At 34.3% G+C, this 27,763-nt stretch overlaps 4 protein-coding genes across 4 annotated transcripts; 1 reads left to right on the plus strand and 3 right to left on the minus strand.

Moving 5' to 3' along the window:
• Window positions 1–4,717: 4,717 nt before the first annotated feature.
• On the minus strand, window positions 4,718–5,566 carry LOC102623882 (uncharacterized). Its single transcript, XM_006467085.3, has one exon. The coding sequence runs from the start codon at window positions 5,564–5,566 to the stop codon at window positions 4,718–4,720; it is 849 nt and encodes a 282-aa protein (XP_006467148.1).
• An 11,482-nt stretch (window positions 5,567–17,048) lies between these two features.
• Window positions 17,049–19,535, plus strand: LOC102613696 (lipid phosphate phosphatase epsilon 2, chloroplastic). The gene is made up of 4 exons (XM_006466772.4): window positions 17,049–17,502; window positions 17,980–18,205; window positions 18,808–18,881; window positions 19,109–19,535. The coding sequence occupies exons 1-4, from the start codon at window positions 17,206–17,208 to the stop codon at window positions 19,331–19,333; spliced, it is 822 nt and encodes a 273-aa protein (XP_006466835.1). The 5' UTR covers window positions 17,049–17,205; the 3' UTR covers window positions 19,334–19,535.
• On the minus strand, window positions 19,356–22,762 carry LOC102613409 (putative pentatricopeptide repeat-containing protein At3g47840). The gene is made up of 2 exons (XM_006466771.4): window positions 20,131–22,762; window positions 19,356–20,030 (listed from the first exon to the last, which is right to left on the minus strand). The coding sequence occupies exon 1, from the start codon at window positions 22,604–22,606 to the stop codon at window positions 20,462–20,464; it is 2,145 nt and encodes a 714-aa protein (XP_006466834.1). The 5' UTR covers window positions 22,607–22,762; the 3' UTR covers window positions 19,356–20,030; window positions 20,131–20,461.
• A 1,096-nt stretch (window positions 22,763–23,858) lies between these two features.
• On the minus strand, window positions 23,859–26,529 carry LOC102613112 (mannan endo-1,4-beta-mannosidase 7). The gene is made up of 5 exons (XM_006466770.4): window positions 25,997–26,529; window positions 25,693–25,887; window positions 25,246–25,368; window positions 24,609–24,811; window positions 23,859–24,494 (listed from the first exon to the last, which is right to left on the minus strand). The coding sequence occupies exons 1-5, from the start codon at window positions 26,327–26,329 to the stop codon at window positions 24,038–24,040; spliced, it is 1,311 nt and encodes a 436-aa protein (XP_006466833.1). The 5' UTR covers window positions 26,330–26,529; the 3' UTR covers window positions 23,859–24,037.
• Between the last annotated feature and the right edge of the window lie 1,234 nt (window positions 26,530–27,763).

Here is a 27,763-nt window from a genome sequence, read left to right on the forward strand (position 1 = left end):
AATGATGTCTTGAAACTTTATTTGGTGGTAATTTCTATCTTACAATTAATGTAAGATACATCTCCTCACATGAACAATTCATGTGAGGAGATGTATCTTACATTAATTTTAAGATAGGAGATCCTTATTTGATATGAATCATTATCAAGAGTTATTTTAAATGTGTTGGCCTATATGACATTCAACAATAAATTAGATAAGCCAGCTCTTAAAAAAATTTGGCAAGTTATCTTGATTGTTGTCTTTTAGCAAGTTGATCAAAACCGTATCAAGTCTCAAGAATGTGAATTGAACTTTGGTTTGTGTTGCATAAAACATAATAATGTAAGGCAACGAACATGATTATCAATACCAGAGTAGAAGCAAACTACACAAGTACATAATCGACAATTCGACCCCAATGCAAAAATTGAACTTTAGTTTTTCTGAAACCTTTTTTGTTATTTTTTTAAAGATTATTACATGAAAGAAAGAGGAGAAAGAAGATATTGACATGGAATTGACTTCCTTTAGTTAGCAATTTCTATGAGTCTTAAAAACATTATGTTTTTGGTGTCTAATAAGTTAAATTCTAACCTTAGAATTTCTTAATATGCCATGTGTCAAAATTTTTTATAAAGATTAAGAAAAATTAGGTTAGAAGAGGATCCAAATCACATGGCAAATTGACAAATAAAGCACATGTTTCTTGTAGAATGTGGACCGCGTTTAGAAACTAATTGCTTACAAAAGAATTTCTTAATATGCCATGTGTCAAAATTTCCTACAAAGATTAGAAAAAATTCAGGTTAGAAGATAGTCCAAATCACACGGCAAATTGATAAATAAAGCACATGTATGTTGTAGAACGTGGGGCCCATTTAGAAAATGATTGCTTATAAAAGATTTTTATAATACATGATGGTGATTGCTGAAGAGCTAATGGCTCGATCTCCTACACAAGTTAATTACGAAGCACCGGCAGCTTCGACCCTGTCAGACCTCATAATTTCTAAATTCTTTGACTAATATATTGAACTCTATAGTATAAATTCCAATTCATACCCATCAATTTTAAATAAATTCTGTTCATCGTTCTTTAGAAACACATGTAGAAACTCAAGTTAGACAGCATTTCTATTAGGAAATTTACCCATCTATTTATTTTTGGTAACCATTATTTTTGAATAAGACAATCAAAATCTATTCACGCAATGCACATAACAGGCCCAACAACAAAGCGGGCAATTTTAACATTTAAAAACAGGGCATGAACTTAATTGCATGGACCACATACGCAGCCAGTTAATGCGGTGAATGCGAATCAATTTGCCACAGAATTTTATAAGGTAATTAAGACCTAGATAATTAAGCAACCATAGATGACATGTTACCACACAATGAATCAGAATAATCATAAAAAGAGATCAAAGCAATTTCCTAATCCTTGCAAAAGAAATAGCAGAAAATATCATCATCGTGACAGTTTATTTATATCATTTTGGCATTTGCTAATCAGCAGAACCCATGTGCTGCTGATATCCATGCATTCAGCTTAAGGATGCAGAGTAAAGAAAAGAACAAGATTGAATTCCAATATAGCAGTCTGTCACGATGACACATTGATCGTAGTGAATCAATGGAGAATTATATAAGAAAGGATTAAAGTAAAATCGAGCACAAGCAATTCATCAGAGAAAAAGGAAAGAGCCACCGAAAGAAACATTACCGTTGAGCAATAACAAACAATGAAGAGCACCAAATAATGTCGAATGGACCCGCCCACGAACAGAGCCTAAAAAACAATAAGAAGTTGAACTTGTCAATTTTCCAACTCTGTTAGCTAACAGCTAAGTTGTCTATCTATGCACTGCAAGCTGTTAAAGTTCTTTTTTTTTTCTTTGGCCTGGTTTTTACAAATGATTGTGCTCCTACACTGCTGTAGCCCATTCTTTGTGGTAAATATGTGATTATGTCAAAGTTAAAGCCTCATTTTTCCTCTTTTTAAAGAGTGTTGCACATCGTTATCATTTGAAGTTCCGTAGCCTTTGAGGGTTTATATAAACACCATAATAATTTAGTTCTAATCTAATCCAACTAATTCTGCCCATCAGCTATAATTTAGTACATCCTCGTTCCTGAGTCCTGACTAACAAATTGGACAGGAACTCCATTTATTGATCATTTGAACTGCCACTATACTATAATGGGATTCCTCTTCCATTATTTCTCTTCTGTCACTACTCAATATTGTACTAATTTACATAGGCCCCATAGATGGTTCATGTGTAAGATATTTGCTAGACACGTGTCGTTGTATGTATTGTAACTTGGTTCTCGTCCTCACAAAAAGTATTTGGGAATGCCGATGCACTTGATGTAAGCAAACATAGACCCTTTATTCCAAAGCTTTTTCAGATCAAGTTGATTTGTAATGGTTGTGATATAAATCAGTCAATTTCTTTCCCACGATTGTATTTCTCAATTCGGTGGGCATGTGAACCCAAAGCTTTATCTAGTCCCGAGTTGGTCATGAATTTGGCTACAAGGAGTTAAAAGATGAAAGTATGTTGTTTATAACAATTAGGGTAAAGGGTACATGAAATAATGTGATACAGAGATAATTCCATTGTTGTCATGATGAAAAGGCAGAGTTTTACATGGCATTAGTTCTCCAACACAATGGGTGGAGTCATTTGAGAGTTGCATAAATCCTACGAAACCAAACAAACCCAATACAAAGGAGGCCAGTTACTTCAGAACTGGATCCATCTTGGTTTATTAGTTTAGGACCCAATAGCAGAAACCTAAGTACCAGATTTGAAGATACTGCTGGTTCTTTTCTTATAGAAGAATAAGTGCAGATGCTGCTCCGTTTGATCACTATATTGATGGCCCATCTCAGGAACTTTATTTTTATGCCAAAATTCTGTAAAATATCAGCTACCGAGTCTGTAAACCATTTTGTTTGTTATAGGGTGAAAGAAAAGCTTGGAGAATATGGAGCACATGAACAAGGCACTTCTTATATTGTATGTAGAGTACCTTAATTGATTTAAGATGATAAATATGGCATGTAAAACTAGTTAGATAGCAGCTAGGAATAGGAAAGCACATTCTTATTAAGAGCAGGTCCCTCTCGGATGATAATGTTGATTCTCTAGAGTCTAGTGGATGCTCAGTTCTGTGAACATGGTTCCAATCTAGCTTTTCTTATATATATATATATATTGACTAGTAACTGTTAAAAATCCCATTAAAAGAGTGATTTTTGAGTGAGTCTAGTGGCAAGGAATTTGCCTAGTATAGATTTATGGAAGAATGTTAGTTCAATAGTGCGGTGCAATGGACAAAGATGTTCATCTTGAGGTAAACACAAACGAAAATGTCTAACAAAAGTTCTCTTTTGGTTAACATCAAATGGATAACAGCAAGTTGAGGACAGAAATGAAATCCTACATATATAATGTGCATTTCCTCTTAATTAAAAGGCAGTGTCCCTTGGTAACCACCACTATAATCTCCATTACTACTCGCCTAAATAACCATACCATCTTCAAATAAAGAACCACTAAAGAAGCACAAAAAGAATTTTGAGGAAAGAAGAAAAGGTCAAAAGTATGTAGGTTCATTACATGTCTCTGAAAAAGGCCATTATTGAGTGCAAAAGTTGGGTTTAAATTACATTTAAATATGTTATTAGATGACTAACTGAACCGCCCAAATAGTCATTTTCGGTGGAATTAATCATGACTGCCCAGATTAAAGTGAAGATAAAAGAAGCAACAAATAATAAAGTTAGGCCAAAACAATTAACAAGCAATATAATTAATTTGGCTATATAAAGAATCTAATCTCTTGATCGAAAAATAAAAGTGACTTTTACTAGAGAGATTGTAGGGGGATAGTGAAAGTTAAGTACATTTTTATTATTGTAGGATGATTGGTGCTATTAATTATGCACTAGAAATTAACAAAAAGCTTAAGTATGATCCGAGTGGGGACATTATGCTCACGGTCATGGGCACCATCAAGAAAAACCCGGTGTGCGTTTTTAATTTATCTATCATTCCAACAACTGACACTGTAGAGCTTTCTACGAATAATCTCTTTTCCGTGACAGAATTCAAGTATGTTATTAATTAGAAAATGATAAAAAGCAGCTTCATCACTCATGGGCTATGAAAGCTTGCCGCCTTGATGACGGTTCACCCACACATGCTTCTTAATTGGAAGTTCCATAATCATGATTATTGCCATCATTTTTATAACAAGAACACCACCATCCACATTTTATTTGTCATTTTTAATTTAGAACCCACAAAAACCCGAATTGTTTTCCCCCCAAAATATATATGCGTATATATAGTAGCTACATGCATGTATATTCTTCTTTAGTTTAAAACATATTCATAACTAAATACAGCTGATCGTAACTAATAAAACACGTACTCATACACATTAAATAAAAAGAAAAGAAACACTCAAAAGAGTGAGATAATACACTAGAAATACAGAACAGCTAGCTAGCGCCATGACAGGGCCTTGATTTTACACGAACATTTACAACAGATGAAAAAGAAAATTAAAACATCACGGGATAGGACAGCGCACGATGCTGGAGAAGTAATTAAGTTAATTATTATGATGTTCTTCTTCTTAGACCTTGTAATTTAATAAGGATAGAGTGGGCAAGCTCTATATAGATAGAGAGAGAGAGAGAGAGAGAGAGAGAGAGCTAAGAGCAATTAATACACGTACGCTTCTCCGCAGAATAATCGCAACGATTCTCCAACTTAAGAAATTCATGCTGCCTTTTAATGAAGGCGTCGATAGTCTTCTTAAAATCAGCGTCGTTCAAATGATCTCTTGGACTCGAACATCGTCGTTTCATCTGTAAAACGACGTCGTCGCCGTCGGATATCGTGATGCTCTTCTCCATTACTGTCTCTGCCTCCGTCTGGTTCACTACTTCCGGTTCCGGATCCGAATCCACGTCCATTTCCACGTCATCAGCGACATCATCTTCAAACGCGGCAGTAGTGGGGGTTCTTACTGCACGATCACGGCCACAGCTGATCATCTCCTTGTCCTCGTACACAGTCGTAGTTTCCTCATCCACTTGCTGCTCCTCGGACAATCGTGGCGTGTTCTCAACTTCAAAACCGTACGGAGCTTCAACTTCCAGCTGGTGGTGGTGGAAGTGGAACTCGACCGTTTCCTGAAGGTCGCCCACGTTAATGATGTTTTGACAGAAATTGATTCCAACGTTTTCCTGGTCGGAGATGTTTTGGGTGGAGACTTTGTAAGAATTGACCATGACAGCGGTGACAGTAACGCCGAAGAGCAGGAGAATGCTAAGAGGCGTGAGGAGGAGGAAAACAAGTTGACGGAGTAACTCGGCGAAGATTTTGATGGCGAAAGGGAGGCGAAGCAGCATCCACAAGAGGAAAAAGAGAGCGATGCAGAGCTCGATTGTTCGGAAAGCCTTCCCCATGCTTCGGACCCGATCATTATCTCGTGCTAACGCTATAGCGTTGCCTTCCTCCGCCTCCACGTTGTTGTAATCGTTGTTGAATATATCCATTTTTCACTCAGAGTGCGTCAAGGTGAGACACACTAGTGGCTGATAACTGATAACTAGAGAAAAATGCACCCAAAGGTTTTTAAGTTCTCCCTCTCTCTCTCTCTCTCTCTCTCTCCCAACTTCACACAGCTGAAATGTTTCTGGGGACAGATCTTTGCCTCTTATAGACGCAGTAAATTTTAAAACATTCTTTACTCTTCTTTAATCGTTTTTTTTTTAAATTAACTTGAATTTAATTATTCCTTATAATCTTTGAGTCATACCATACCATATTAAGGTAGTGACTCTGTTTATATTTCTATAGAATTTGGATACAGTGTTAAGTTAAACCATGTCGATCTTTTTATAATTTGTTATCACACAAGCAATCCACCAATTAGATTTAGGGCCCGTTTGGGATTGCTTTTAAGAGACCTAAAAGTGATTTTGAAAATCTAAAAGCTAGTTTTAGTGTTTGGTAAAAAAAAATCAAAATCACTTTTGTCAAAATCAGCTTCTCCTACAGCTGATTTTGAAAAGCCGGGAAGGAGTAACTTTTAGATTCTGATTTTGAAAATCAATTTTATCATTTAATACAATTCCATAAATATCCTTAAAATTATTACTTAAATCCAAAATTATCCTTATTCAAATTGGAAACAAAATAATTTATAAAAAAATTTGTATTATAATTCATAAATATAAATTTATTAATATCAATTTATTGGTCGAATTATTATTAAATTTATTTCACTATATTATTAATTTAATTATCAATTGTTTTAAGAAAAAAAATAAAAAAAATATATTATAAATTTTATTTTTAGTAAAAATTATTATAATAGACAATTAAAAATATTATATGTACATGTTTTTATATATATAAATAAATTTTATCTTATATTATGGATATTTTAGTCATTTATTTTCTCTCAGCAGTTTAACAGTAAAATTTATCAAACGTCCATAACTGCTTTAAAAACTCGCAGTACTTCTTGAAACAAAATTTACCAAACACTTAACTGATTCTCTTCACAGCTGATTATTTCTACAGCACAGCTAACAGCAATTATTTTAAAAGCTACAGCATTCCCAAACTGGCCCTTAGTTATATATTATTCTTATCCAATAATTAACTATTACAATATTTTTATTCTTACAAATATTGAACATTCTTTCATTTCACGATTATCTTATTGGGACTACCCAATCAAATCACTCAATTTGCCTTGTCTTTAGATTTTTTATTTTTATTTGTTTGTTCTTTTTTCATTTTGGTGATTGGTTTAATTCAAAATACATATGTAGTTAACAAAAATTTTCTCTAACAAGCTCATGGAGGACATATACAAGCATTTTATACAAAACCTTGTATTAATTATAAGTGAGAATTCTCTCATGAAATTATTTATATTTTGTGATTTTATATGATTGAAATTTAATTATTATTATATTTTTATCTATTAACCACCATCTATACCGTAACACATGCACCTATATTTTGCTCATAAAAGAATTCTCATCCACTATCTTAGGTAATTTTTATTATATGTTATTCTTATTTCTTGTATTATTGTCATGTGTGTAGAAATTAGAATTAATGTATGCACCGAGAATATTTAAGAATTTTTCCTAACCACTACATGAGATATATGATATACACTAATATATAAGCGACATGTAAAATATATTTTGAAACTATTGACACGAGACCAATAACTTGTCCAATAATCAACTTTATAAATTGAAAAAGGAATTGCCAAAGAACAAAATTGCAGTTTGAATAATTCGTATGAGGATGTAATCTCATTGCACTGAAAATAATGACTACATTTTCATAATGATTGTCTCTGAAGTAAAATAATGACTAAAGGACGAAAATTAGGACAAACGTGTGTGTGTGTGTATACGATGATTAATTGTTTTAGCCGATGAGATGATGGGAGTAAATTGAGAGTGCATAATAGTGTGTGATATATACAATATGACTTGGATTAGGATTCTCTTTTGATCTGTGTTTTTTTTTTCACAGATCTTATTAACGTGATTAGATATTAATAAATTAAAAAATAAAGATAATTAAATCTTAATCATATATAATTAAACCGTCGCTAAAATAAATATTGTACAAAATCTCTAAAAGATTAGATGAGATCATATGAATAGGATCCTACGATGAAGTTGGGCGCTTGCACACTTTCACGTGATGTGAGGCGCGAGGCGAGACATCAAACAAAAACCGCCTTCGTTATTATTACAGCGTAGCGAAATTGCAACATTGAAAGTGCTAAATTTCATTATTCTTGTCTGACTCTGTACTTAAGAACGATGATTAGAAAGCCAGGGGACAGGGAAAGAGTAATGATAACTTTCATTTTCATATTTATTAGATTTTGTTGATCGATGTCGTTTTCTTTAGGATTGAAATTGAAAAAATGAGATAGAGACGATCGACGGGGGCGGGCCGGGGGCTATGATATGAACAAGGTGGCCCCCCATTCCCTCTCTTTTTGCTTTATATTTTTTCCGAATAAAAGTTTCAATGTAATAATTGCTGCGCATCGGCCTAATATATTGTTATATTATAAGCAGCAAATTATGCGTTTCTAAAAAATGAACATTTGAGAGGGAAGGTTGGGTTAGCGGGCGGGCATCGCAACGGAGCCGGGGACCAGAGTCGAAACTCAAATTGCACATTTTGCAGCAAGTCAGGAGGGCTACGGGCACGTGACCTTGAATTGGATTCCCCAACCTCACGGTCACTGTTCAAAGCGAAGCGAGCTTTTTGGTACAAATGGTCTTCTGTTTCCCTCCCTTCAGGTTAGGTATCGGTCGAGGTGATAGATTTTTGCATTAAAGAAAAACTGTTCAAAACCAGAGCTACCCAGATGTGATTGTCAGACACGCCAGCGGCTTTAATATTTTCAATTTGAATCCTCTTTTTGAAAGGCAACGTAGTTGCCCATTGCTCAACCTCAACCTCAACCTCATTCTCCTTTTACCTTAAAACATATAATCAATGTGTCAATATTTATTTATTTTTGGCTAATCATGCAATTGCTTTAAATAATAATAAAATGAGTGAAGGTATTCTTCTCTCTTTAAGTGTGAGTAGAGTTAATATTTCTTGAATATTAGTGAGGGTTAAAAATTTAAACGGAGTTTCATAAGTATTGATGTAAGTTGGTCTCAATAATAATTTGATTTGTAAATATCAGTTATGATCTCATGTAATATGAGTTATACTTTAAGCAATAGTCTCATATAATAAATAATAATAATAATAATAATAATAATAATAATAAAACGGCATGCTAAATGTCCTAATGTTTGCATATCGAATTGAAAAAATTGAAAAAAAAAAACAAAGAAAAAAAACTATAGTGCAATGAGTTATTGCTGAAAGTGAGTACTTTGTAACATTCATATTTAAAAACTAGGTCGGTAGCTAGCAAGCTGGGACCTGGGAGTGGGACGGCTGGCTCCTCTAATTTTGTCAAATTTCTACCTAATATTCTGGCAAGGCTTTTTTTTTACTAATGTTAATAATGTTTGTTTATTATTATATTGTAAGTTGGAGATTTGGACTGCCAGGCGAGGCCCCCACATCAATATGCAATTGCATTTGCATGTACAGCTTCTGCGTCTATTGCACTCCAAAGATATGAGATTTTCAAAGCCAAATCTCAAGTACTACCATTCCCAGAGTAAAATAGTTAGAAAATTGATTAGGAAATGACGTGCACTAAGTTCTTTAACCAGAAAGTAAAATGGCTATCACAGATGAGCTAGCTCATACTGATATACCGTCGAAAAGAAAGAATTCAGATATTCTATCCTTTGCATTCGTTCTTAGTTCTTACATCTCAATAATTTAGCTTCATTGCGTATGTGATACAAAAGGCCATAGCCCATGGATAATAGAACGCTGATAATTCAAGAGATCATACAAAAATTATGAGTCTCGCTAGTCTATATCTTTCGTGCATGAATCATGTAAAGCTGGTTCACATATAATATATCGGCAGGCCAGTAAATTAACTATTTGAGTATGTATATACAGGGGTAGATCTCAGGAGGAAATTTAAGGGGGGCCAAACTTAATTGTACAGGGATCAGTGTGTGAATTATTCATATTTTATTCAAAAATCTCAAAATATTTTAAAATCCGGGGGGGCCATGGCACCCTTTAGTCTTACATGGCGTCCACCCCTGTGTATATATATGTATGTACGTACGTATGTATGTATATATGTATGGCAGTTGCATTGCTAAGTTTTACATTATATGTCATTTATAGTTGATCTAAAAATAATTTTTTTTATTACCATTTAATTATTTAATAAAAAATAATTTATTCATAAAAAAGTGATTTTAAATTGACTTAAGCTAACAAAACACATAAACATATGGATTGTTAGCTTTGAGAAATTTTAAAATATATAAGAGGTATTATGTTAATCATATAATAAATAAATAATATTATAATATGTGTATATTTATTTTAATATATTATCATACAAATAATGGTTATATTAAACTTATTAGACATCATATCATGGAAGCATCAATTAAATTAATAGTAAGAGCTATTCTAAAGTTTTTCACTAGCTTGTAGTTACTACCAGAGCAATGGCCAATAGACAGTAATAACAGGGGTTCTTCAATTCAATGTTGATTAAGACAGGAGTTTGCTGCACTACAACAGCTCCAGCGAAGGCTGAAGAGTAGTAAAATATGTAATTAAACATGAGGATGATAAAACCCCGACATGACGAAACAGTGACCCTATGCTCATTGCTGTCCAAACAGTCTTCTGTTTTATCTCAGCACTTGGGATTGAGAACTTGACGGTTGACCGAGACGGATCGATGCACACACTCACGCACACTCTCTTTAAGTGCTGTTATTTTTCGTCATCTCATCACGTCCCCTCACTACACGCGTCGTAGCTCTCTTGACTTCTTACTTGGCCCCCCGGCGGCCCTTCTTTCTTCAATCTTCATATCCGTATTAACTTTCGCTCTTTTTTGGCTTTGATCTTTGTGCCATTTAATTATTTGTATTGAACCATCCCTTCTCTCGTAATTCTTAAATGAACAAATTCTAATCGATCGAGATATCATTGAACTGTTGCACAATTAGACGTGAAATGGGCATTTTGGTAATCAAAACTGCGCCAATTTAATTTAGGAATTACACTATTTCATTACGGAGCAGATCTGCTTGAATTTAATTTCGTCTCCTGTGCAGTAAGGCTTTAATTTCAAAGAATAAAAGATTCATGGGGCCTCGCCAATATGAAGCCACGTAAATTCTATGTGCGCTGGCATACATATACGATATATAATTCTTTGTTTCTCTTTGCAGGACCACTGTTTCAATCATGCATGAAAGCTAAGCGTATGGCCATTATCTCTAAAGCCTCAAGAAGAGAGAAAAAAAATGTCTTGAAAGCTGACATGGTGGACTCGCCTTGTCGGCTAAAGTGATTCAAGTGCTGTTGGTAGAAAACTGACTTTCAACTTATTGCTGGTAGAAAACTGATTTTCAACTTGATAAGTAGTACACATAAGTTCACAACAGTGCACATGAAAGCATTAAACATTAAACTGATGATTTTCAAGCATTAAACATTATATATAATACATAATTGGACGAGTTTAAAAATCTAACTGAGGAACGAGAGGAAAATCATTGCGCATTCCGCAAAAGATACCTGCACTAGATATGCACTCAACACACTAGACTACTAGAGCTTTGGCTAGAATACTTCTAAACTCTTTTAAAAGATCTTCCTCCACCTCTATTCTCATTAGAGGTGGGCCAAAAAACCGTGCACTAGTAAAAATCGAACCGAACCGAACCGTTCCGTTTGAATTGATTTTAATTTTAAAAAATAACCGAAATATATAGTTTGTAAAAAAAAAATTGAACTGAAAAATTGAGTTATTATTGAAATTTTATTTAAATAGAAACGTGTTAAATTTTAATTGGTTGCGTAAGATAACTAAAATATTTTGTAAATACCTTATTAGTAATTAGTAAGATATTAGTGATAAAATGTGTTTTGAATACTTTATATTTATTGTTAATATTTGTAATGAAATTAGGATAAATTAATTGTTGAAAAAAATTATTACATTCATGAGGCCTAATGGGCTAAAAATTTAAAAATTCAAAATAGGCCCAACAGGCCCAAAACTGAAAAAACCGAACCGAACCGATTCAAAAAGATCCGTTTATGTTCGGTTTTTATTGAGTTCAGTTCTTATTTTGTTCTTTTTATAAAATAACCGATTTAAATCGGTTCTGCTTAATTTCAATCCGGACCGAGCCGTATCCACCCATAATTCTCATAGATTATTCGAGAAAATGTTATTTCTAAAATGACACCAAAGGCAATTTCATTCTAACAAAATACCATTATTAAAAACATCTTTATCATTCTCAATTATTATTTACCAAAACTCCATTTTAAAAAGGATATCAAACGGCAAATGCACCTCAATGTTCTTTTTCATAAAATAAGTCATCAAGGCCTATTCTCACATCATTGACAATTCGATTAAGGAAAATTATCCACCAATTATCTGATTTTTCACATTTTATTAAAAATACACAAATATATATATATATATATATTTTGGCAACAATCCACCCCAACTCTACAAAGTGTATCACTGCTCCACTCTTGTTATAACACCGTTAGGGTATTTAATAGAATATTGGTCAAATAACTATTTTGCTCGCAAAACCTAAAATGACTATTTTATCCAAGCTAAAAACATGACTTTTTAGTCAGAGAGGGGTAATTACAAAAAAAACCTTAAAATAATAAATAATTATCAAATAAAAATCCTTAAAATAACTAAATTAGATAATAGAAGTTCCATATAAAAATAAATAATTATCAAACAAAAAATCTTTAAAATAAATAATAAATAAATTAGATCACAAATGTTAAGAACAACTAAACAACCCTAAAACACCTTCTTCTTCCCCACCTAAATCGTTTGTAGCCGTTGTTGCGATCTCTTCACTACACTTGTTAGCCTTAATCAATTTCCTAAATTCATAGTTGGATAGAGTATTTTTTTCTAGAAAACAATTTAAAAGCTTAAGTAGATTCATGTACAAAAGATCAGAAAGTGAACATATTGCATTTACTTGAGTCTTGATAAGCAAAGCTAAAATAGCTTTTGAGCACTTTATTCAGTCCATTGGCAAAGCTTGCAGAAAGGCGAGTCAACTTCTAATCGGAGGAAGTGTTGAAGAGTTGTTTGATAAGCTTCTTGTCCCTTTTCTCCATACCCACATCCCACATATTATTACCGACACGCTTTGGGGGCCACGAGTGGCTTTGTGAATGTGATATTGAGCAATTCCTGCAATTGATGGCATTTTTGCTATGATGACAAGGGCAATAATCCTTCAAATATTATCCACGACATGATTTGGGTTTTTGAAATTTTGATTTGGTTTTGTTTTGTAGTTTTATCTTTTTTCTTGGGTTCAATTTGGGTATTTGGGATAGCAAGAACGCACCAGCAGTTGTTTAGTTTAAATGACAAATTTAACTCTTTGATGTCAACAGGATTCTAATAAGGTTATGATAAGAGTGGAACAATGATAACTTTTCATATCGATTCTTGTCAGAAAAAAAATTATATTTTTAATAAAATATAAAAAATCAAGTAGTCGGTGAATAATTTTTCTTCTATTAATTTGTAATTGTTTTGAACGATGCGAACGAAAGGGCATTCGCAATCTTCAATTATTCCATATTTTTGTACTTAGTTAAAAAGCTATCAAGTACAAAGACTGCGTATAGTTTTATTGTTTTGTCATGTTCATATCTTAAAAGGCATTCAAAATTTCAGGAAACAATAGATTTGAAGGTAATCTCTCCTGGGCAGTTAACTCGCGCATTCCTAAAAGAGTGAACCTATTTGCACCCCTTGATTATCCTTATAAAATCCCACTTTAGATAAAATTACATTTAAAGATAAATAAAAATTAAACACATTTATAAATTTGTTGAACGGATTACTTTTATTTATAATCAATCTATATTTTTCCTTTTTATTTTCTACATCACTTCCTTCTTGTAAAATAGATTGTAAAAATTTAGTAATAATCTATTGTTCTTTTCCTACTTTTTACTGATTAAGACTTTTTATATTTAAGATTGCTTTTAAGTACAATTTAAAAGATGTGTTATTTAACTTAATAATTGATATTAAAAAATCCATTACCCAAAAAATATTTTAATTTATTTGTAGGATAATAAAAAAATTGCAAAAAAAAAATACTACTTTGAAATTTAAGAATAAGAAAATTAAATTTAAAAATAACGTTTTTGAAATTAAAATAAAAATAATTAAAAAAAGGTTTTATGAGGAGATTGGAGGGTGGTGCCAGTAGGCTAACACTCCTTGAAATTGCAGCCCTTTTTAATTTTAAAACGACAGAGTTTTGGACCTGACCCTTATGAAGAGAGCCCACTTATAATGGCCCAAAAAATGAATGGTACAAAGGATCTGGCCCCGCTTGAATAGTTTGATGCCCCAATGCAACTGGCCAAGTACAATAAAAAACTTAAATTAAATACCATAGTTACTGTTACTTAGAGATGTCTTTGTCCTCAATCAAACTAGACAATTTGACAATTTAAAAAAAATGAAAAAAAAAACAAAAAAGGAGTTGGTCTGTTGGTGAAAGAGCGTCAACTACTTTAAAAGTAGAATGAATTTAGCAGGCCATTCGTATGCTTAACATATATACACCTCACCAATTGCCAACTCGAAAATAAAGTGCTTGGGTTTGGCCTAGATTTTTTTTTTTTTCTTTCTAAACTCTTTTCTAGGCCCTCATGTACGAAACTTAGGCCAAAACCAGTGGGAATAGGTTGGGCCGGCCTGAGCTTTTTGCCGTCCCTAGTTTGAACCTATCAAATTTTTCTCTACATCTTTTTTAATTAAGAATTTTTTTATCTAAAAATAATTTAATTAACCCTTTCTTTTCTTTCTCTTCTCAATTTCACAAATTCAAATCAATTTATTCATATTTTTTTATATGCAAAACAATGTTATCATTAATTAAAAAGAATAAAATCCACTATTAAAAAAATGAACCTTAACAAAATTTTGTCATCCATGAAAAGTAATGAATATCAAGAAATTATTTTTTACTAAATACAAAAGCTAATGAATATTAAGAAAAAAAAGCTAATGAATATCAAGAAAAAAAAACTCTTATAAATAAAAAGTATGAAATATAGATCATGATATATTAAGAAAAGTAAAAATAAAAATTCAAAAGAGAGTGAAATTAAGTATTTAGTTTGTAGAATAACAGAGGAGAGAGAGAATATACAATTGTAAAAGAGAGAGAAATAGATTAGTAAAGAGTATTTTTCAGATTTTTAAATTTTAAATTTTTGATAATAAATTTACTTTTTTAAAATGGAAGTAAAGGAAAATTTATCAAGTTTAAATAGCTTAACTCTTCATGGTTTTTACAAATTTAAAGAGCGATGCACAGTAATTCAAGTTTTTATGAACTAAAATCCTCTCTCAATTAAACATGATTGAGTGAAGTCAATTTATAGTCTTTCTCTCTTACAAAATGTGAGTAAAATAGACATTGTTCAAATACTTATGTGAATTATTTGTCTAAACAAGTAATTTATAAAATTTAATATAAAATTGTAGTGTCATTTATTCATCTTATTATAAATATCAGTAATTATCTACTAAAATAGAAGCTGTTAGCTGTCATAAATACCTTACGTAACATCAGTTTAAAAAAAAAAAGGAAAAGGACACAGACACCCCCAACGTTTAGTAAAGGGACACAAAACTCTCTAATGTTTGAAAAAAGACATACAGACCCCAACTTCTTAACGGAAACCGTTAGTTTTAACGGAAATTATAAATTTAACGTGTAATTACCGTTATATCCTTCTAGCATTAAAAAAAAATTTTCATTGTCTATTTTACCCATATATTATTAATAAAATTACGAATATACCCTTGTTATCCAATTTCTCTATTAAATTTTTTATAATAAAATTATTAATAATTTTTTTTCAAATTCTCTACAAGCTAAATAATTTTAATCCATTATTCAAGAATAAAAATAAATAAAATTAATTATTAATACTATAAAAATAACAATTCTTCATATGTCAATCATTTAAACTAGTATAATCAACAAAATTAAAAAAAAAAACTGGTTAACAACATCTTAATTGTACTAAATAACATATCGAATAGATATAAAAAACCACCAATAAACATAACAAATAATCCTTATATCATAATATTGTATCAAATTGATACTGGTAATCATTACAACAATAACCATAATATTTTTTTGAAAAAAAAAACATTATTCATTCACAAATTTGTATGACAACTCTGGCTCCTAGCTTGTGAACTTCCTCTCATAGCTTGTTGGGACGTCGTTGTAGTATTGCCTACTTTTATTTGTTACCATATGCAAACCAGTACAAGCTTTTCATTGATAAATTAAGCACAATAAATCTCCAATAAACCAGTACAAGCTTTTTTTGCATTATGCCCATGGTAAGCTCACTTCTTCAGTGAAATTAATTGTCTAAAATTCTCCAAAATTAATTAATTGTCCAAAAATTCTCAAAAATTCTAGTGGATTTGGAATGATAATAAAAAGAAATAAAGTTAATTTAGTAAAAAAAAAGAAAATTAAAGAGGGAAAAGCTAGTTTAAGATAAGTGAACTGTGGATTGAAGATGCATGAGCAGCAACCACGCGAACGAGCAGCAACCACGCACGAGCAGCAGCCACACGAACGAGCAGCAGCCAGATGCGGTCTCGATCAACGCAGCGGCAACGCGAGCAGATCCAGCAACTTGCGGCAGCGCGAGCAGATCCAGCGACTTGCGGCGGCCCTAGCAGTTCCAGCGACTTGCGGCAGCCCTAGCAGTTCCAGCAACTTCCGGCAACCTCAGCAATTCCAGCAGTTTCCGGCGAACCGTGTGAGTGTGTCTGTTAAGGATTTTGTCAAGATCTGGAAGGAGCAGTGTTAGTGCGTGTGTTAAGCGTTTTGTTCGTGTGTCGGTTTTTGGTCAATTCATTTGTTGTTAATGTGCAATTACGATATTAACCTTTGACTGATTTAACGAAACTGTTTCCGTTAAGAAATTAGGGTCTGTATGTCTTTTTTTAAATATTAAAGAATTTTGTGTCTTTTTTTTAAACGTTGGGGTGTCTGTGTCCTTTTTCCAAAAAAAAAAAAAAGACTTAGAAGAGCACGTATGCGTTGGTGAAACACAAGTTCAGCCGTTTATGCATGATCGTTCCACGTGGACGATCAGACTCTTTACTTCTCCAGAGCGAATCGGAACCATAAAATTAGGGATCAAACTGAAGATTCCCCATTTGGATTAATCCGAATCAATTATTTCTTTATTTAACAATCTCTTAAAAAAAAAAACAAATAAAAGAGGCAGCCAGCCAGCTGCACATTATTATTATTATTATTATTATTTTCACAATTCGAAGTTTCACGCAAACGCATCGACTGAAACAAATGCAAAACAATTAAGACAGTACAAATGGCTGGCGGGGTAAATCTGTTTCCGTGTTCTATGTTCGTGCAACCGCTGAACCAAAATGTCAACAACAGCCAACATTCTGCACCAACCCACATTAAAAATTTTTGACAGAGGCTCCTTAAAGCCTACGTTTACGAAAAAAAGCTCGCTGGATCGAATTTCTATTAAAAGCTCCGTTTTTGGTGCTGGGTTTGTTAGTAGAAACATGACTGAATTGATAAAAACGTCAGCGTTTAGGAATGGTAGCAGTAGTAGTAATATTGAGGAAGATGTTAACGTGTTTGAACAAGAAGCTCTTGTTGATGGGTCATCAAAGTTAGTTGCCTCTGGGCTGGAGTCCACTATTAATCGTCTGGTGTGCATATCTTTTACTCTTTAACTTGTAAATCTTTTTTCTTTTTCTTTTTTTTATAAAAATTTATTTTCTATTTGGTGCTATGCGTATAGTTTCTTTGATTGTGTAATTTCAGTCGTGGCTTCTTGTTTATATTGAATTACGTCAACGTAATGATCAATTGAGTGATTTTTCCAAGAAAGCTGTAGCTTGGCTTACTGTGCTTTTAGGGACATGTTTTTAGGAAGCGCTATTCGTGATTATTCAGAAAGCACACCAAGTGTTTTCTGATCTTGAAAGAAAAGCACTTGTCTTTTCTCAACTTCAATTGAACACTGCAGGTGGACATTAATTGCTTTTAACTATTTGAAAGCACTTTTAAATGTGCCTGAGAAACGGAGGACGCTATGCTTGGAAAGTAAAAATGACTCAAGATTGATAAGGCTGTTTAATCTTGTGTTGTCATAAGGTTAATTGTTTATTTGCTGTTGGTGACAGAGCAAGTGGCTGGTATCTGGATTATTTAGTGTTATCATTATCTGGAGGCATGATTCAGAAGCTTTGTGGGCTACCATGGGATCTGTTATTAATTCTGCACTAGCTATGGTTCTCAAACGGATTCTAAACCAAGAGAGACCTGTTCCCACTTTGAAATCTGATCCTGGAATGCCGTCTTCTCATGCACAATCCATTTTCTTCATTGGCGGCTTTATTATTCTGTCAAGTAATTCCTTTCTTCCTTTTATACCATTAAAAGGAGCCGGGGTTGGTTGTTAATTTATTTTGGTATTCTTGAATTCTTAGTCTGAGGAATGCATATTTCAAGATAACTTGTATATTATGCAGCCTTACCGGCGCATTATACTGAGTTTATGCTTCCTACTAGTCAAATTGCGATGAATGGTTTAGAAAGCAGAGAAGCACTAGTAAGAAGAAAAATAATTTGAACCTTTCAGAAGTGTTTGCTTCATTATCTGCATTAGCAGTTTTTAAATCTTCAAATTTCAAAATTCTAATAATCAGCAGAATGACTGTTACATAGATTGATTTCATTTTTTCAACATATGGTTGTGCATTTCTTTTAGTCTTTTCCAATTGATTGTTATAACTGCAGAGTGCATTCCTGTGCAAGAAAAATTCAATCCAAACATTTTTCATGTGAATCTGCCATTATTTCGTTCTCTTGATTTTCCAGGATCTACTTTGGGGAAGGGCATGGTTCATTTATATTTTGATTGTTGGTCTTAGTGCTAGTGGTTTGTATGTTATCAAAGCTTTGGCTTTATGTAGACAGTTTAGTAAACTATTGTTTCCCTGGTGTTGCAGTTGTGGAATGGCTGGGGATAAATGAAGCCTCATTGATGATTAGTGGATTTACCTTGGCAATAGGTTCATATCTGGTAAGTATGAATAATGTATGATAATGTCACTCCTTAAATGCAGCATAGAATCTACAAAAGTTCCATAGCAAAGATGCATTAGCAATACTGAAATTAATCATTGCTAAATACTGCACTTTTTAATACAACTGTTCTCTCTGAGGTCTTTAAATGATAAATTCTCTGAGCAGAGAAGTAACTGAATTGAATAGGTTGCTTATCTCTATCATATTTTCTGGGATTTGCAGTCATGGTTACGGGTATCACAACAACTGCATACAATCGGCCAAGTGGTAGTTGGTGCTGCCGTGGGGTCAACTTTTTCCCTTTTATGGTTCTTTTCATGGAAGTCTATCGTGCTTGAAGCATTTAATTCCAATCTGTCAATACAGATAATCGTTGCTTTGGCGGCGGCTGCATTTTGTGTAGGCTTTGTTTTGTATGTGATTAAACATTGGCTTAAGGATGAATAATGAACTTTGTAAAGCTGATTAATAACGGTCGTAAGTAGCAAACAAATTCATTTCTGAACTCAGTTGGCATTACTAAATGGAGTGACACCATGTGTATCTGCTTGTGTACACAACGTCCCCCGTCACTCCCGTCAAGGAGGGTTCAGACATCCTTTTAAACAGGATGGCAAAAGAAAATGAAATGATTAGAAACTTTGCAATAGACTGCTGTTATTTTTGCTTCTGTGATCTCGTTTCTTTGGACTCGATCCAGACGATTGAGTTAAAATATGCTGGATCATTAAATCTAATCTACATGCCGATAAAGGAAAATGAGAAATTTTACATGGGTGTGGCGGGAGGAAGACAAAATAGAGAAAACAAATTGCATGGTTCACTCGTCCAAAAGCAAAGTGTTCTCAGATGCCAAAAAAATAGGTGCAACCAGGTCAATTTTGTTTTAACAGTGAACAGCCCAATCAACTCCTAGTTGTTCCATCCCAAATTTATTACCAGAAACTGATGTTCACAAAGCCTCGAGATCTTCACGGTTCTTTTTGTAAGACTCTGTGCTGTCACCTGCAATTGTCCCTCAACAGCTTCCTATATCTTCTTGGCTGACGAAGAAACCAAAACACAAATTGGTTGCAGCATCACTCTAATCTCACAAACTCTGGATTCCTCAGCCCGATAAAGTATTCTGAAAGTTGGTAGATCCCTGGATTTAAAAAGGCAAAAACCATTATGATTGCACTTTAAGAAGTGCACAAATGTGCATAATCGACAACAGTGCCCATAAATTCTTACAAGACTACAACCTTGATTACTTGACAATCCGTCTGACGCATTTTGGGGCAGCCCCTACGCTGCAGATGCAGATTTCATCTCACTTGACTTTATAGGCTTTCAACATGGATGCCCTCAGAACCTCATTCTTTGATTGTGCTTGCTCATATTCCTGAACAGATTCACATTGCTGTCCACATTGCGATAGAATTTTGTTTATCAGAATCAGCTTCTTGCCACTGTTGAATTGACAAGTACTGGCTGGCAGTTGTGCTTGTATAAGCAGCTCTCAAGTCAGCAACTAAGTAAATGGATCATAGCCTCGACATGCAATGACAATTAAAGTATGGATCTGCCCTTCTGTTAATCTTCAGCATCGTGTACAAGAGAATCCAAGTCGTCAATATCAGATTCCCTTGAAGCTAGTAAGTCTAGCATACGATATATATCTTCACCCTGTGAGTGTCGCCGATCACTAGAAACAAATGCAGAAACCTGATCCTTTACCTTAATCCTAGACCATCCAGGCTCCTTAATTACTCCCTTTGATCTCATCATCTTCCTAACTTCCGCTGCTTCCCTCCATCTTCCTTTGGCAGCATAAATGTTAGCAAGGGTAATGTGAGTCCCTGCACAGGATGGATGTAATTCAAGAATCTTCTCTGCAGTGTGTCTCCCACAATTAACATCACCTTGGACCATACATGCTCGAAGCAAAGTTGACCAAACGACATCATCCTTTTGGTGAGGCATATTTTCTATCATGTTCTCAGCATCACTAAGTCGTCCAGCTCGGCAAAGGAGATCAATCATGCAACCATAATGTTCCTTAGAAGGAACAAAACCATACTTATCACTCATCAAATTGAAGTAGTGGAAACCAAGATCAACAAGTCCAGCATGGCTACAGGCAGTAAGAACGCCCATGAAGGTAACTGAGTCTGGTCTCAAACCAACCATGGGAACCTTCTCAAACAAATGAATGGCTTCTTGGCTGTAACCATGTTCAGCATATCCATTAATCATGGCTGTCCACGAGACAATATCATCACTTTCTGTTTCATAGAAGATTTGTGAAGCCTCTTTTATACTACCACATTTTGAGTACATATTGATTAGAGCACTTTTTATCATAGCTGTTCGCTCCAACCCAATAGACATTACATGAGCATGGATCTGCTTCCCTTGCTCAAGAATTGCCATATTTCCACACACACTCAGCACACTAGCAAAAGCAAACTCATTAGGTCGAGGTCCTTCCCTTCTCATCAATGCTAGATACTCAAAAGCTTCTTCTTCATAACCTCCTTGAGAATACCCTCCAATTATGGTGCTCCATGAAATAATATCTCTCCTGATCATCCCATGAAACACTATTGAAGTTGAAGTTAACTGTCCACATTTCGAATACATGGCCATAATGGAATTGGCCACAGACAAAGAATCCACAAGGCCTAACCGTAAAACATGGGCGTGTAACTGCTCACCCCATTGGATTCTTGCAAGGTTGGCGGAAGCAGAGATAATTGCTGCAAAAGTATACTCATTGGGCTTTACATCTGATTCCTGCATCCTTACAAATGCATCAAAGGCATTTTCCTCTTCACCCATCTGGACATAAGATGTTATTATTGTGGTCCATGAAATCACATCCCGAGTGCTCATTCTTTCAAACAAACGCAAACTATAGTCCAGCTTCCCACATTTGCTATACATGGTAGCTAAAGAGTTAGCCACAAAGGAGACCACATCAAAACCTCTCTTTAGCATGATAGTATGAATCTCCCTCCCAAAATTTAAAGCACCTGAATCAGCAGATGCCTTTAATACAATAGCAAAAGTGTATGAATCACCCTGCTCCTTTGATCTCCACATTTCGGAGAAGTAAATCAACCCCTCCTTGTTATAACCAGCACGAACAAGCCCCGTAATAATAGCAGTCCAGGACACAACATTTCTCAACGGCATTTCATCAAAAACTCTACAACCCAACTCAATTTTCCCAAGTTTCGTGTACATATCCAAAAGGGCACTACCCACAAAAACTGAGTTCACAAAACCAGTTTTGACGGTATATCCATGTAATGATTCCCCGTAATTGACATTTACACTGAGCGCACAAGCCTTGAGGGCAAGGCTGAGAATAAAGGGGTCCATGTTCATTTGAGGCTCAACCCACACCCTTGAAAACAATGCCAAAGCTTCAATGGAGTCCATGGCCTTGACGTAGCCAGATATCAGCGTGGTCCACGATATCTCGTCTCGCTGAGTCATTGTATCGAACATCTTGCGAGCATCATGCAGGTAGCCGGATTTGACTAGGTGCTTTAGCTGAGAATTGACCTCTGGTGTGCTTACATAAACAGGTAATTGGGTTCCTTGAAAGAGTAGGAGAGGACGCCGTTCGGTGCAAGCGATGGCCGAGCTTGCAAATAATCTCCCGACACGATGCCTAGTCGACTGAAGAAGCATGTTTGCTTTGGAGATGCTGCAGCCATGCATCTGCATGGCAATTTGCACCTCAAAGTCGATTCGGAATACGTTTTGAAAAGTTCATTAATTCAGAATTTACAAACAAATCTGAAGCCCAATACTTCGTGCCCATAAACACAGTGATACTGCCAAAGAGTGGGCCATTCGCAAATGGGCCAAACCCATTAATGTGGCATGAATCAATCAAAATTCAGTAAGAACCAGTGCTCATTTCCCTAGTCTCACTCCTAAACTCTCATTGTTCTCAAAATTTTTGAGTCGAGTGTTGATGCAGTATCTGTGCCATTATCAAGTAACTGAAAACTAAACTCAGAAGAGAAACTGTGTTTAAAAGTACACTTTAGTGTCTCTCTCCATGAAATTAATTAAATTGTAAACTTATTTTCCCGTTAGGTACACTTCATTTCTTTAAACTTTAAAAATAATATGGTTCATGAAGTTTTTGAAATTCTTCCAACATTTATCATGGCACCAAAGCGCAAAAGTATAAAGATTAACATGTACTTAAAGAAAAAGTCTTAGCTACTCTCCTGGATGACCAACGTTCATCACTAACAGAGAAACAACTTCCCAAAACCTGATTAGGGATGACAAATATCCAATTATAGATGGATAATATCCATCTAAACATAAATTCATAATTATCCATAATGGATATATCCATATCCATATTCAGTATTTAATATTGGACATGAATATGGATTTTATCCATATAATTATGGAGATCCATGAATATCCATGGATATTTTGTTTTTATTATATAAAAATAATAATATAAAATAATTAAAATTCTAATATTAAATTTGGTTATTAAATTATTTATATTACTAATAATATATATATATATATATATATATATATATATAATAAAATGGCGGTCCGGTGGTCGGTGGCGGCGGTCCGGCAACTTCCCGGTGAATTCCGGCGAGGTCCGGCGGTAATTCCGGCAAGATCCGGTGGTGGTCCGGCGACTTTCCGGTGGATGTCCATTTATAATATTAAATTAATAAAATAAAATAATAATTATTAATAGTATTAAATAAGTTAAAAAATTAAAAGATAATTTTAGTTTTTAATATAAGAGGAATTTAAAATTTTCACTAGTTAATATAATATTTTTATAATTGTTTGTTTATTATATTTTTTATTTTTTATTTTATAAAATTAAAATTTTTTAAACTTGTGTTGGGTTAAACGGATATCCATTAGGTAAAAATAATTATCCATATCCATCCATATCCATCTGGATATAATTTTAAAATATCCATTTCAAAATCTAAAAATTTTTAGATGAATATTATCCGATCTAATTAAATGAATATTATGGATATCTATTATGGAGCGATCCAGTTGCTATCCCTAAACCTGACTGACTATCCGTTTAAGTTGATAGCAACACGCGCTGATACAACCCGGGTCTCATTTCGTTCAAGCAAATACATATTTTCAGTTTCCTATGCGCCTTCCCCTGTTTCCACCCTGCCTCTGACGTCTCCTCATGCCCCTGGACCTCTTCCGCCTCTCAACATTTCTCATTCTTGCGAAAATCTTACGAATTTGGTACAACTTGTGAGCCTGTTGAGTAATAACATTTGCAGTCGAGGGGCTTTGGCTCAAAACTATCTCATAACCATCTCGAAAAGCGTCCATTCCTTCAGTCAGAAGTTGCCAAAACAGGCCTCCAGCTGCTGCACCTCCTCTTTTAGCCGAAGAATAAATCTTGTAGTACACGGTATTAAACATTACATCTCTCTGGTAGGTGCTATAACCAGGATCTTTCCGCGATTTCCCGAATTCTGCTAGGAGTATTGGCTTCCGAAGAATGTGCTCAGCATCTTGGATGTGTGTGTCGAGCCAGTTGTTCAAGAAAGAAAGTTGATCTCGATCATTTGAGCTTGATAACCTGCTCACGCAGTAAGAATTAATAAAAATAAATTTCAGCAAATTCATTTCATATTGTTTGCTTTATGACATCAAGTAATGTAATTTAATTGTTTCCATTAAATAAGAAATATACCATTGATCAGGGTAGGAATGAACTGTTGCAAAATCAATGCCCGGAATCAGGTTATTGGCAATGAAGTCTGTTCCAATATCAAGATTAGGATTGACTCTCTTTCTTTGAGGTGTTGATTGTCCATAAAATCCTTCTAAACCAGCTTCCAGCAGGTGATTTCTGTCTATGGACTTCACATATGAAGCCATTTCCGTTATCCAGGCCTGTCGTACAAAGATACAAACAACAATGAGCACGAGTTAATCACGAATCCTGTTTAAGACAGAAGTCAAACTTCACCAAATCACAATGCAGTTAGAACTGGACTGGTTCTTGAAAAGGTAAAAAGAGTTTTCAACAAAAGCATTCATTGATGGGGTCTAACCCTCATGGAGGTGGGGATAAATTGTCAGTGGGCAGAGCTGTGTGAATCCTTGAGGACTAATAAGTGACGATCTTAGTATTTAAGGTGGACCAACAAATTGAAACCAAAATTAAATGCAAATCAACTTTTAAAGCATTGGATTGAAAAAAATATCATGCTAAAAAGGAGTAGACTATTAATGAATAAAGAATTGAAGCTTAGTAGGAAATGTTAGACTGAAAATATAAACAAAGAAAGAAATACCAGAAGAAAAGGGAAAGAAGATCAATCAACCTGAATGGTCCTTCCAGAGGGATCTGATGTGCATCTCGGCTCATTCATAAGCTCCCATGCCATAATTGTCGGGTCATCTTTGTAGTGAATTCCAGTAAAGGTATTATATCTGTTAAGAACAGTCTGCAAAAAGCATAGACAAAATAGTAGTGGTCATCATACATCTCATATCTCACAAAAGAAGAGCCTCAAGAAATTTTCACATTATCATGGTCAATTGAAATTCTTCAGTAACACCATTACCAACCACAAACTGAAATTCCAAGCAGAATAATGAACTTTTTAACAGTATATCAAAAGTTAAAATTTCACATTATCATCAATTTTGTTGACTTTCTCATTTTTCTTAATCCACTAAAATAAGTACTCCTAAAAATATTGTTCCATACAAAGCCAGGGTTAATTAGACTACCAAGAGAAAAAATATCAAATATTTAAATAACTGACCTTGATAAGGTTCTTGTAGTAGCCCTTAACAACAGGGTTTCTGAAGAAATCATCATCAGATGTGAGGAATTGGCCTTGACTTCTAGCCCAGTTCACATACTGCTTCTTCCCTCCAAAACTATCATAGTTATTGGCCAAGCTCAATATGAGCTTGATCCCATACTTTCTAGCCTCAGCTATCACAAAATCCAATCCCTTTTAAACCACCCATTTGGAAAAGAATTTAAATAAATAAATAAATATTCAACATCATCAGAATATTGGAAGGAATAGAGAAACAAGAACAGGGTGAGCGAACTAAGACCTTAAACATTTGCTCATTGTAGGAGCCAGGGGAACGCTGTAAGGGTCTGTAACCACCATCACTGAAAGCCCAAGTTCTGGCAACAGTGAGGCCATGGCTTGCAGCTTCATGAAAAGCAGTTGATACTTTGGATCTCTGAGATGGGTCAGAAGCTACATACATCAACCAATATGCATTAAATCCATTTGCAAAGTAAAGATTACCATTCAACAGAAAATGCGATCCTCTTGTTCTTATAAATCCATCTCCTGCTTCAACATGTAGGACGTTGAAAGATTGCCGGTGGATGAAAAAAGCTAAGAAGATTGCGAAAGCTAAATGCAAGCGCCTCATCCTCTTTCACTCTCTCTGTGTCTGAGTGGATAAGGAGCAGTGGAGCTGAGGCTATATTTTTTATTAGTGAACTCGTGAAGTTTTTCCTCCTAGAACTGCCAAAATAATGTAGTATCTGAATTAGATAATTTGACAGAAACTGCCCCTGCAACCTTGGGACCGTTCTTTCAATTCCCACTTTATTGCAGTATCAAAGGTAAATAGGTTTATCTACAACAAAAAAGATTATTTAAAGTCACATGGGAATGTCCAGTGTCATCATCAGTCGCGTTGATATGATATAACGCATGGGAAACAAGTCGGGGGATCTATCACAGCCAAGAGAACAAAAAACGTCGAGAAAATAAAATGAAATTTTGGGATATGATAATTACCATCCTCATTGAAAATGATGGGAACACTTGATTTTGATTTAGGCTTCCCTCGGTCAACGATCAAGATAATAATTCAAAATGATGGGAGTTCTCGTAAATTCAGAGTTTACCATTTCAGTTCTACTACCATGTATGTATATTAAAGATTTATCCCATAAAATAAACGAATCCAATGATTTTTTTGGGGGGAGGGGGGGGGTTAAGATTCTGTCACTGTTTTCTTAATTTCTTCAATTTATTCCCAACCACTGACGAACCACGGTCCATGTACATAGTACATACCCATGCAGTACGGGTGAATATGTAGGGAAACCAGTTGAAAGTCTAATAGCAGCCGTCGGATTGTTCTATTATCTTATTTTAATTATTATTTTTTTCTCCCTCCATCTATCTTTTGGTTTTCCTAAGAAGAAATCTGTCAAAAAGCGAAAATGCTTGATAGGCATTTGAAAATTGAAACTTCAGGAAGGCTCATCAATCAGTTGAACTTGATGCAGGACGTGATGGAAATGGAAAACAAACAAAAGTCTCTATGTTCCATCCGCAAATGGTGGGATTTTAATTAACCAGGTAAGCATCAAGTGCTCTTTTTATGTAGCCTCATTGCTTCTATTCTAATCATTTCCATCCATGTAGGGTCCCGTCCCAACATCACTAACTATTTTCTCATTGAAGATTTTGCATGTGCGACGTCTTCATCAATGCTGATAGCTGCATAATATAAAATATATACATTTGCTTCACGCGTCCTTTTGTGTTATTTTACTTCAATTTAACTTTGATACGCAAGGCCACTCTCCTTTCCTTGGTGGAAAATCATCGTCCTTTACTCCTTTAGAGGTTAGGTCTGGTCTGTATTTGGCAGCATTTTAGTATTAATTTTCAACATTATCCAAAGGTAATTAATATTTATTTCTTCTCTTCGTCGTAATTTTCGCCAACGTAAATTAAATGCTTTTAAACTTATTTTAGAAGTGAAAAATCAGGAAGAGTGACTTAATTAACACAAAGGGGCCATTGCTACATAAAATCAAATGGGATGTGATTGGATTAAGTTAAA

Source organism: Citrus sinensis, chromosome 7 (assembly GCF_022201045.2).
Source record: "Citrus sinensis cultivar Valencia sweet orange chromosome 7, DVS_A1.0, whole genome shotgun sequence".
Classification (NCBI taxonomy): Eukaryota; Viridiplantae; Streptophyta; class Magnoliopsida; order Sapindales; family Rutaceae; genus Citrus; species Citrus sinensis.

What these genes read in the sequence shown, in the direction of transcription:
- LOC102623882 (XM_006467085.3), bottom strand. Translation starts at nt 5,566, where the DNA reads ATGGATATATTCAACAACGATTACAACAACGTGGAGGCGGAGGAAGGC.
- LOC102613696 (XM_006466772.4), top strand. Translation starts at nt 17,206, where the DNA reads ATGTCAACAACAGCCAACATTCTGCACCAACCCACATTAAAAATTTTT. An exon ending in AGTCCACTATTAATCGTCTG is followed by an intron (nt 17,503 to 17,979) that starts GTGTGCATATCT and finishes TGTTGGTGACAG; the next exon opens with AGCAAGTGGCTGGTATCTGG. An exon ending in CGGCTTTATTATTCTGTCAA is followed by an intron (nt 18,206 to 18,807) that starts GTAATTCCTTTC and finishes CTGGTGTTGCAG; the next exon opens with TTGTGGAATGGCTGGGGATA.
- LOC102613409 (XM_006466771.4), bottom strand. Translation starts at nt 22,606, where the DNA reads ATGCAGATGCATGGCTGCAGCATCTCCAAAGCAAACATGCTTCTTCAG.
- LOC102613112 (XM_006466770.4), bottom strand. Translation starts at nt 26,329, where the DNA reads ATGAGGCGCTTGCATTTAGCTTTCGCAATCTTCTTAGCTTTTTTCATC. An exon ending in ACAATGAGCAAATGTTTAAG is followed by an intron (nt 25,888 to 25,996) that starts GTCTTAGTTCGC and finishes GTGGTTTAAAAG; the next exon opens with GGATTGGATTTTGTGATAGC. An exon ending in ACTACAAGAACCTTATCAAG is followed by an intron (nt 25,369 to 25,692) that starts GTCAGTTATTTA and finishes TGCTTTTTGCAG; the next exon opens with ACTGTTCTTAACAGATATAA.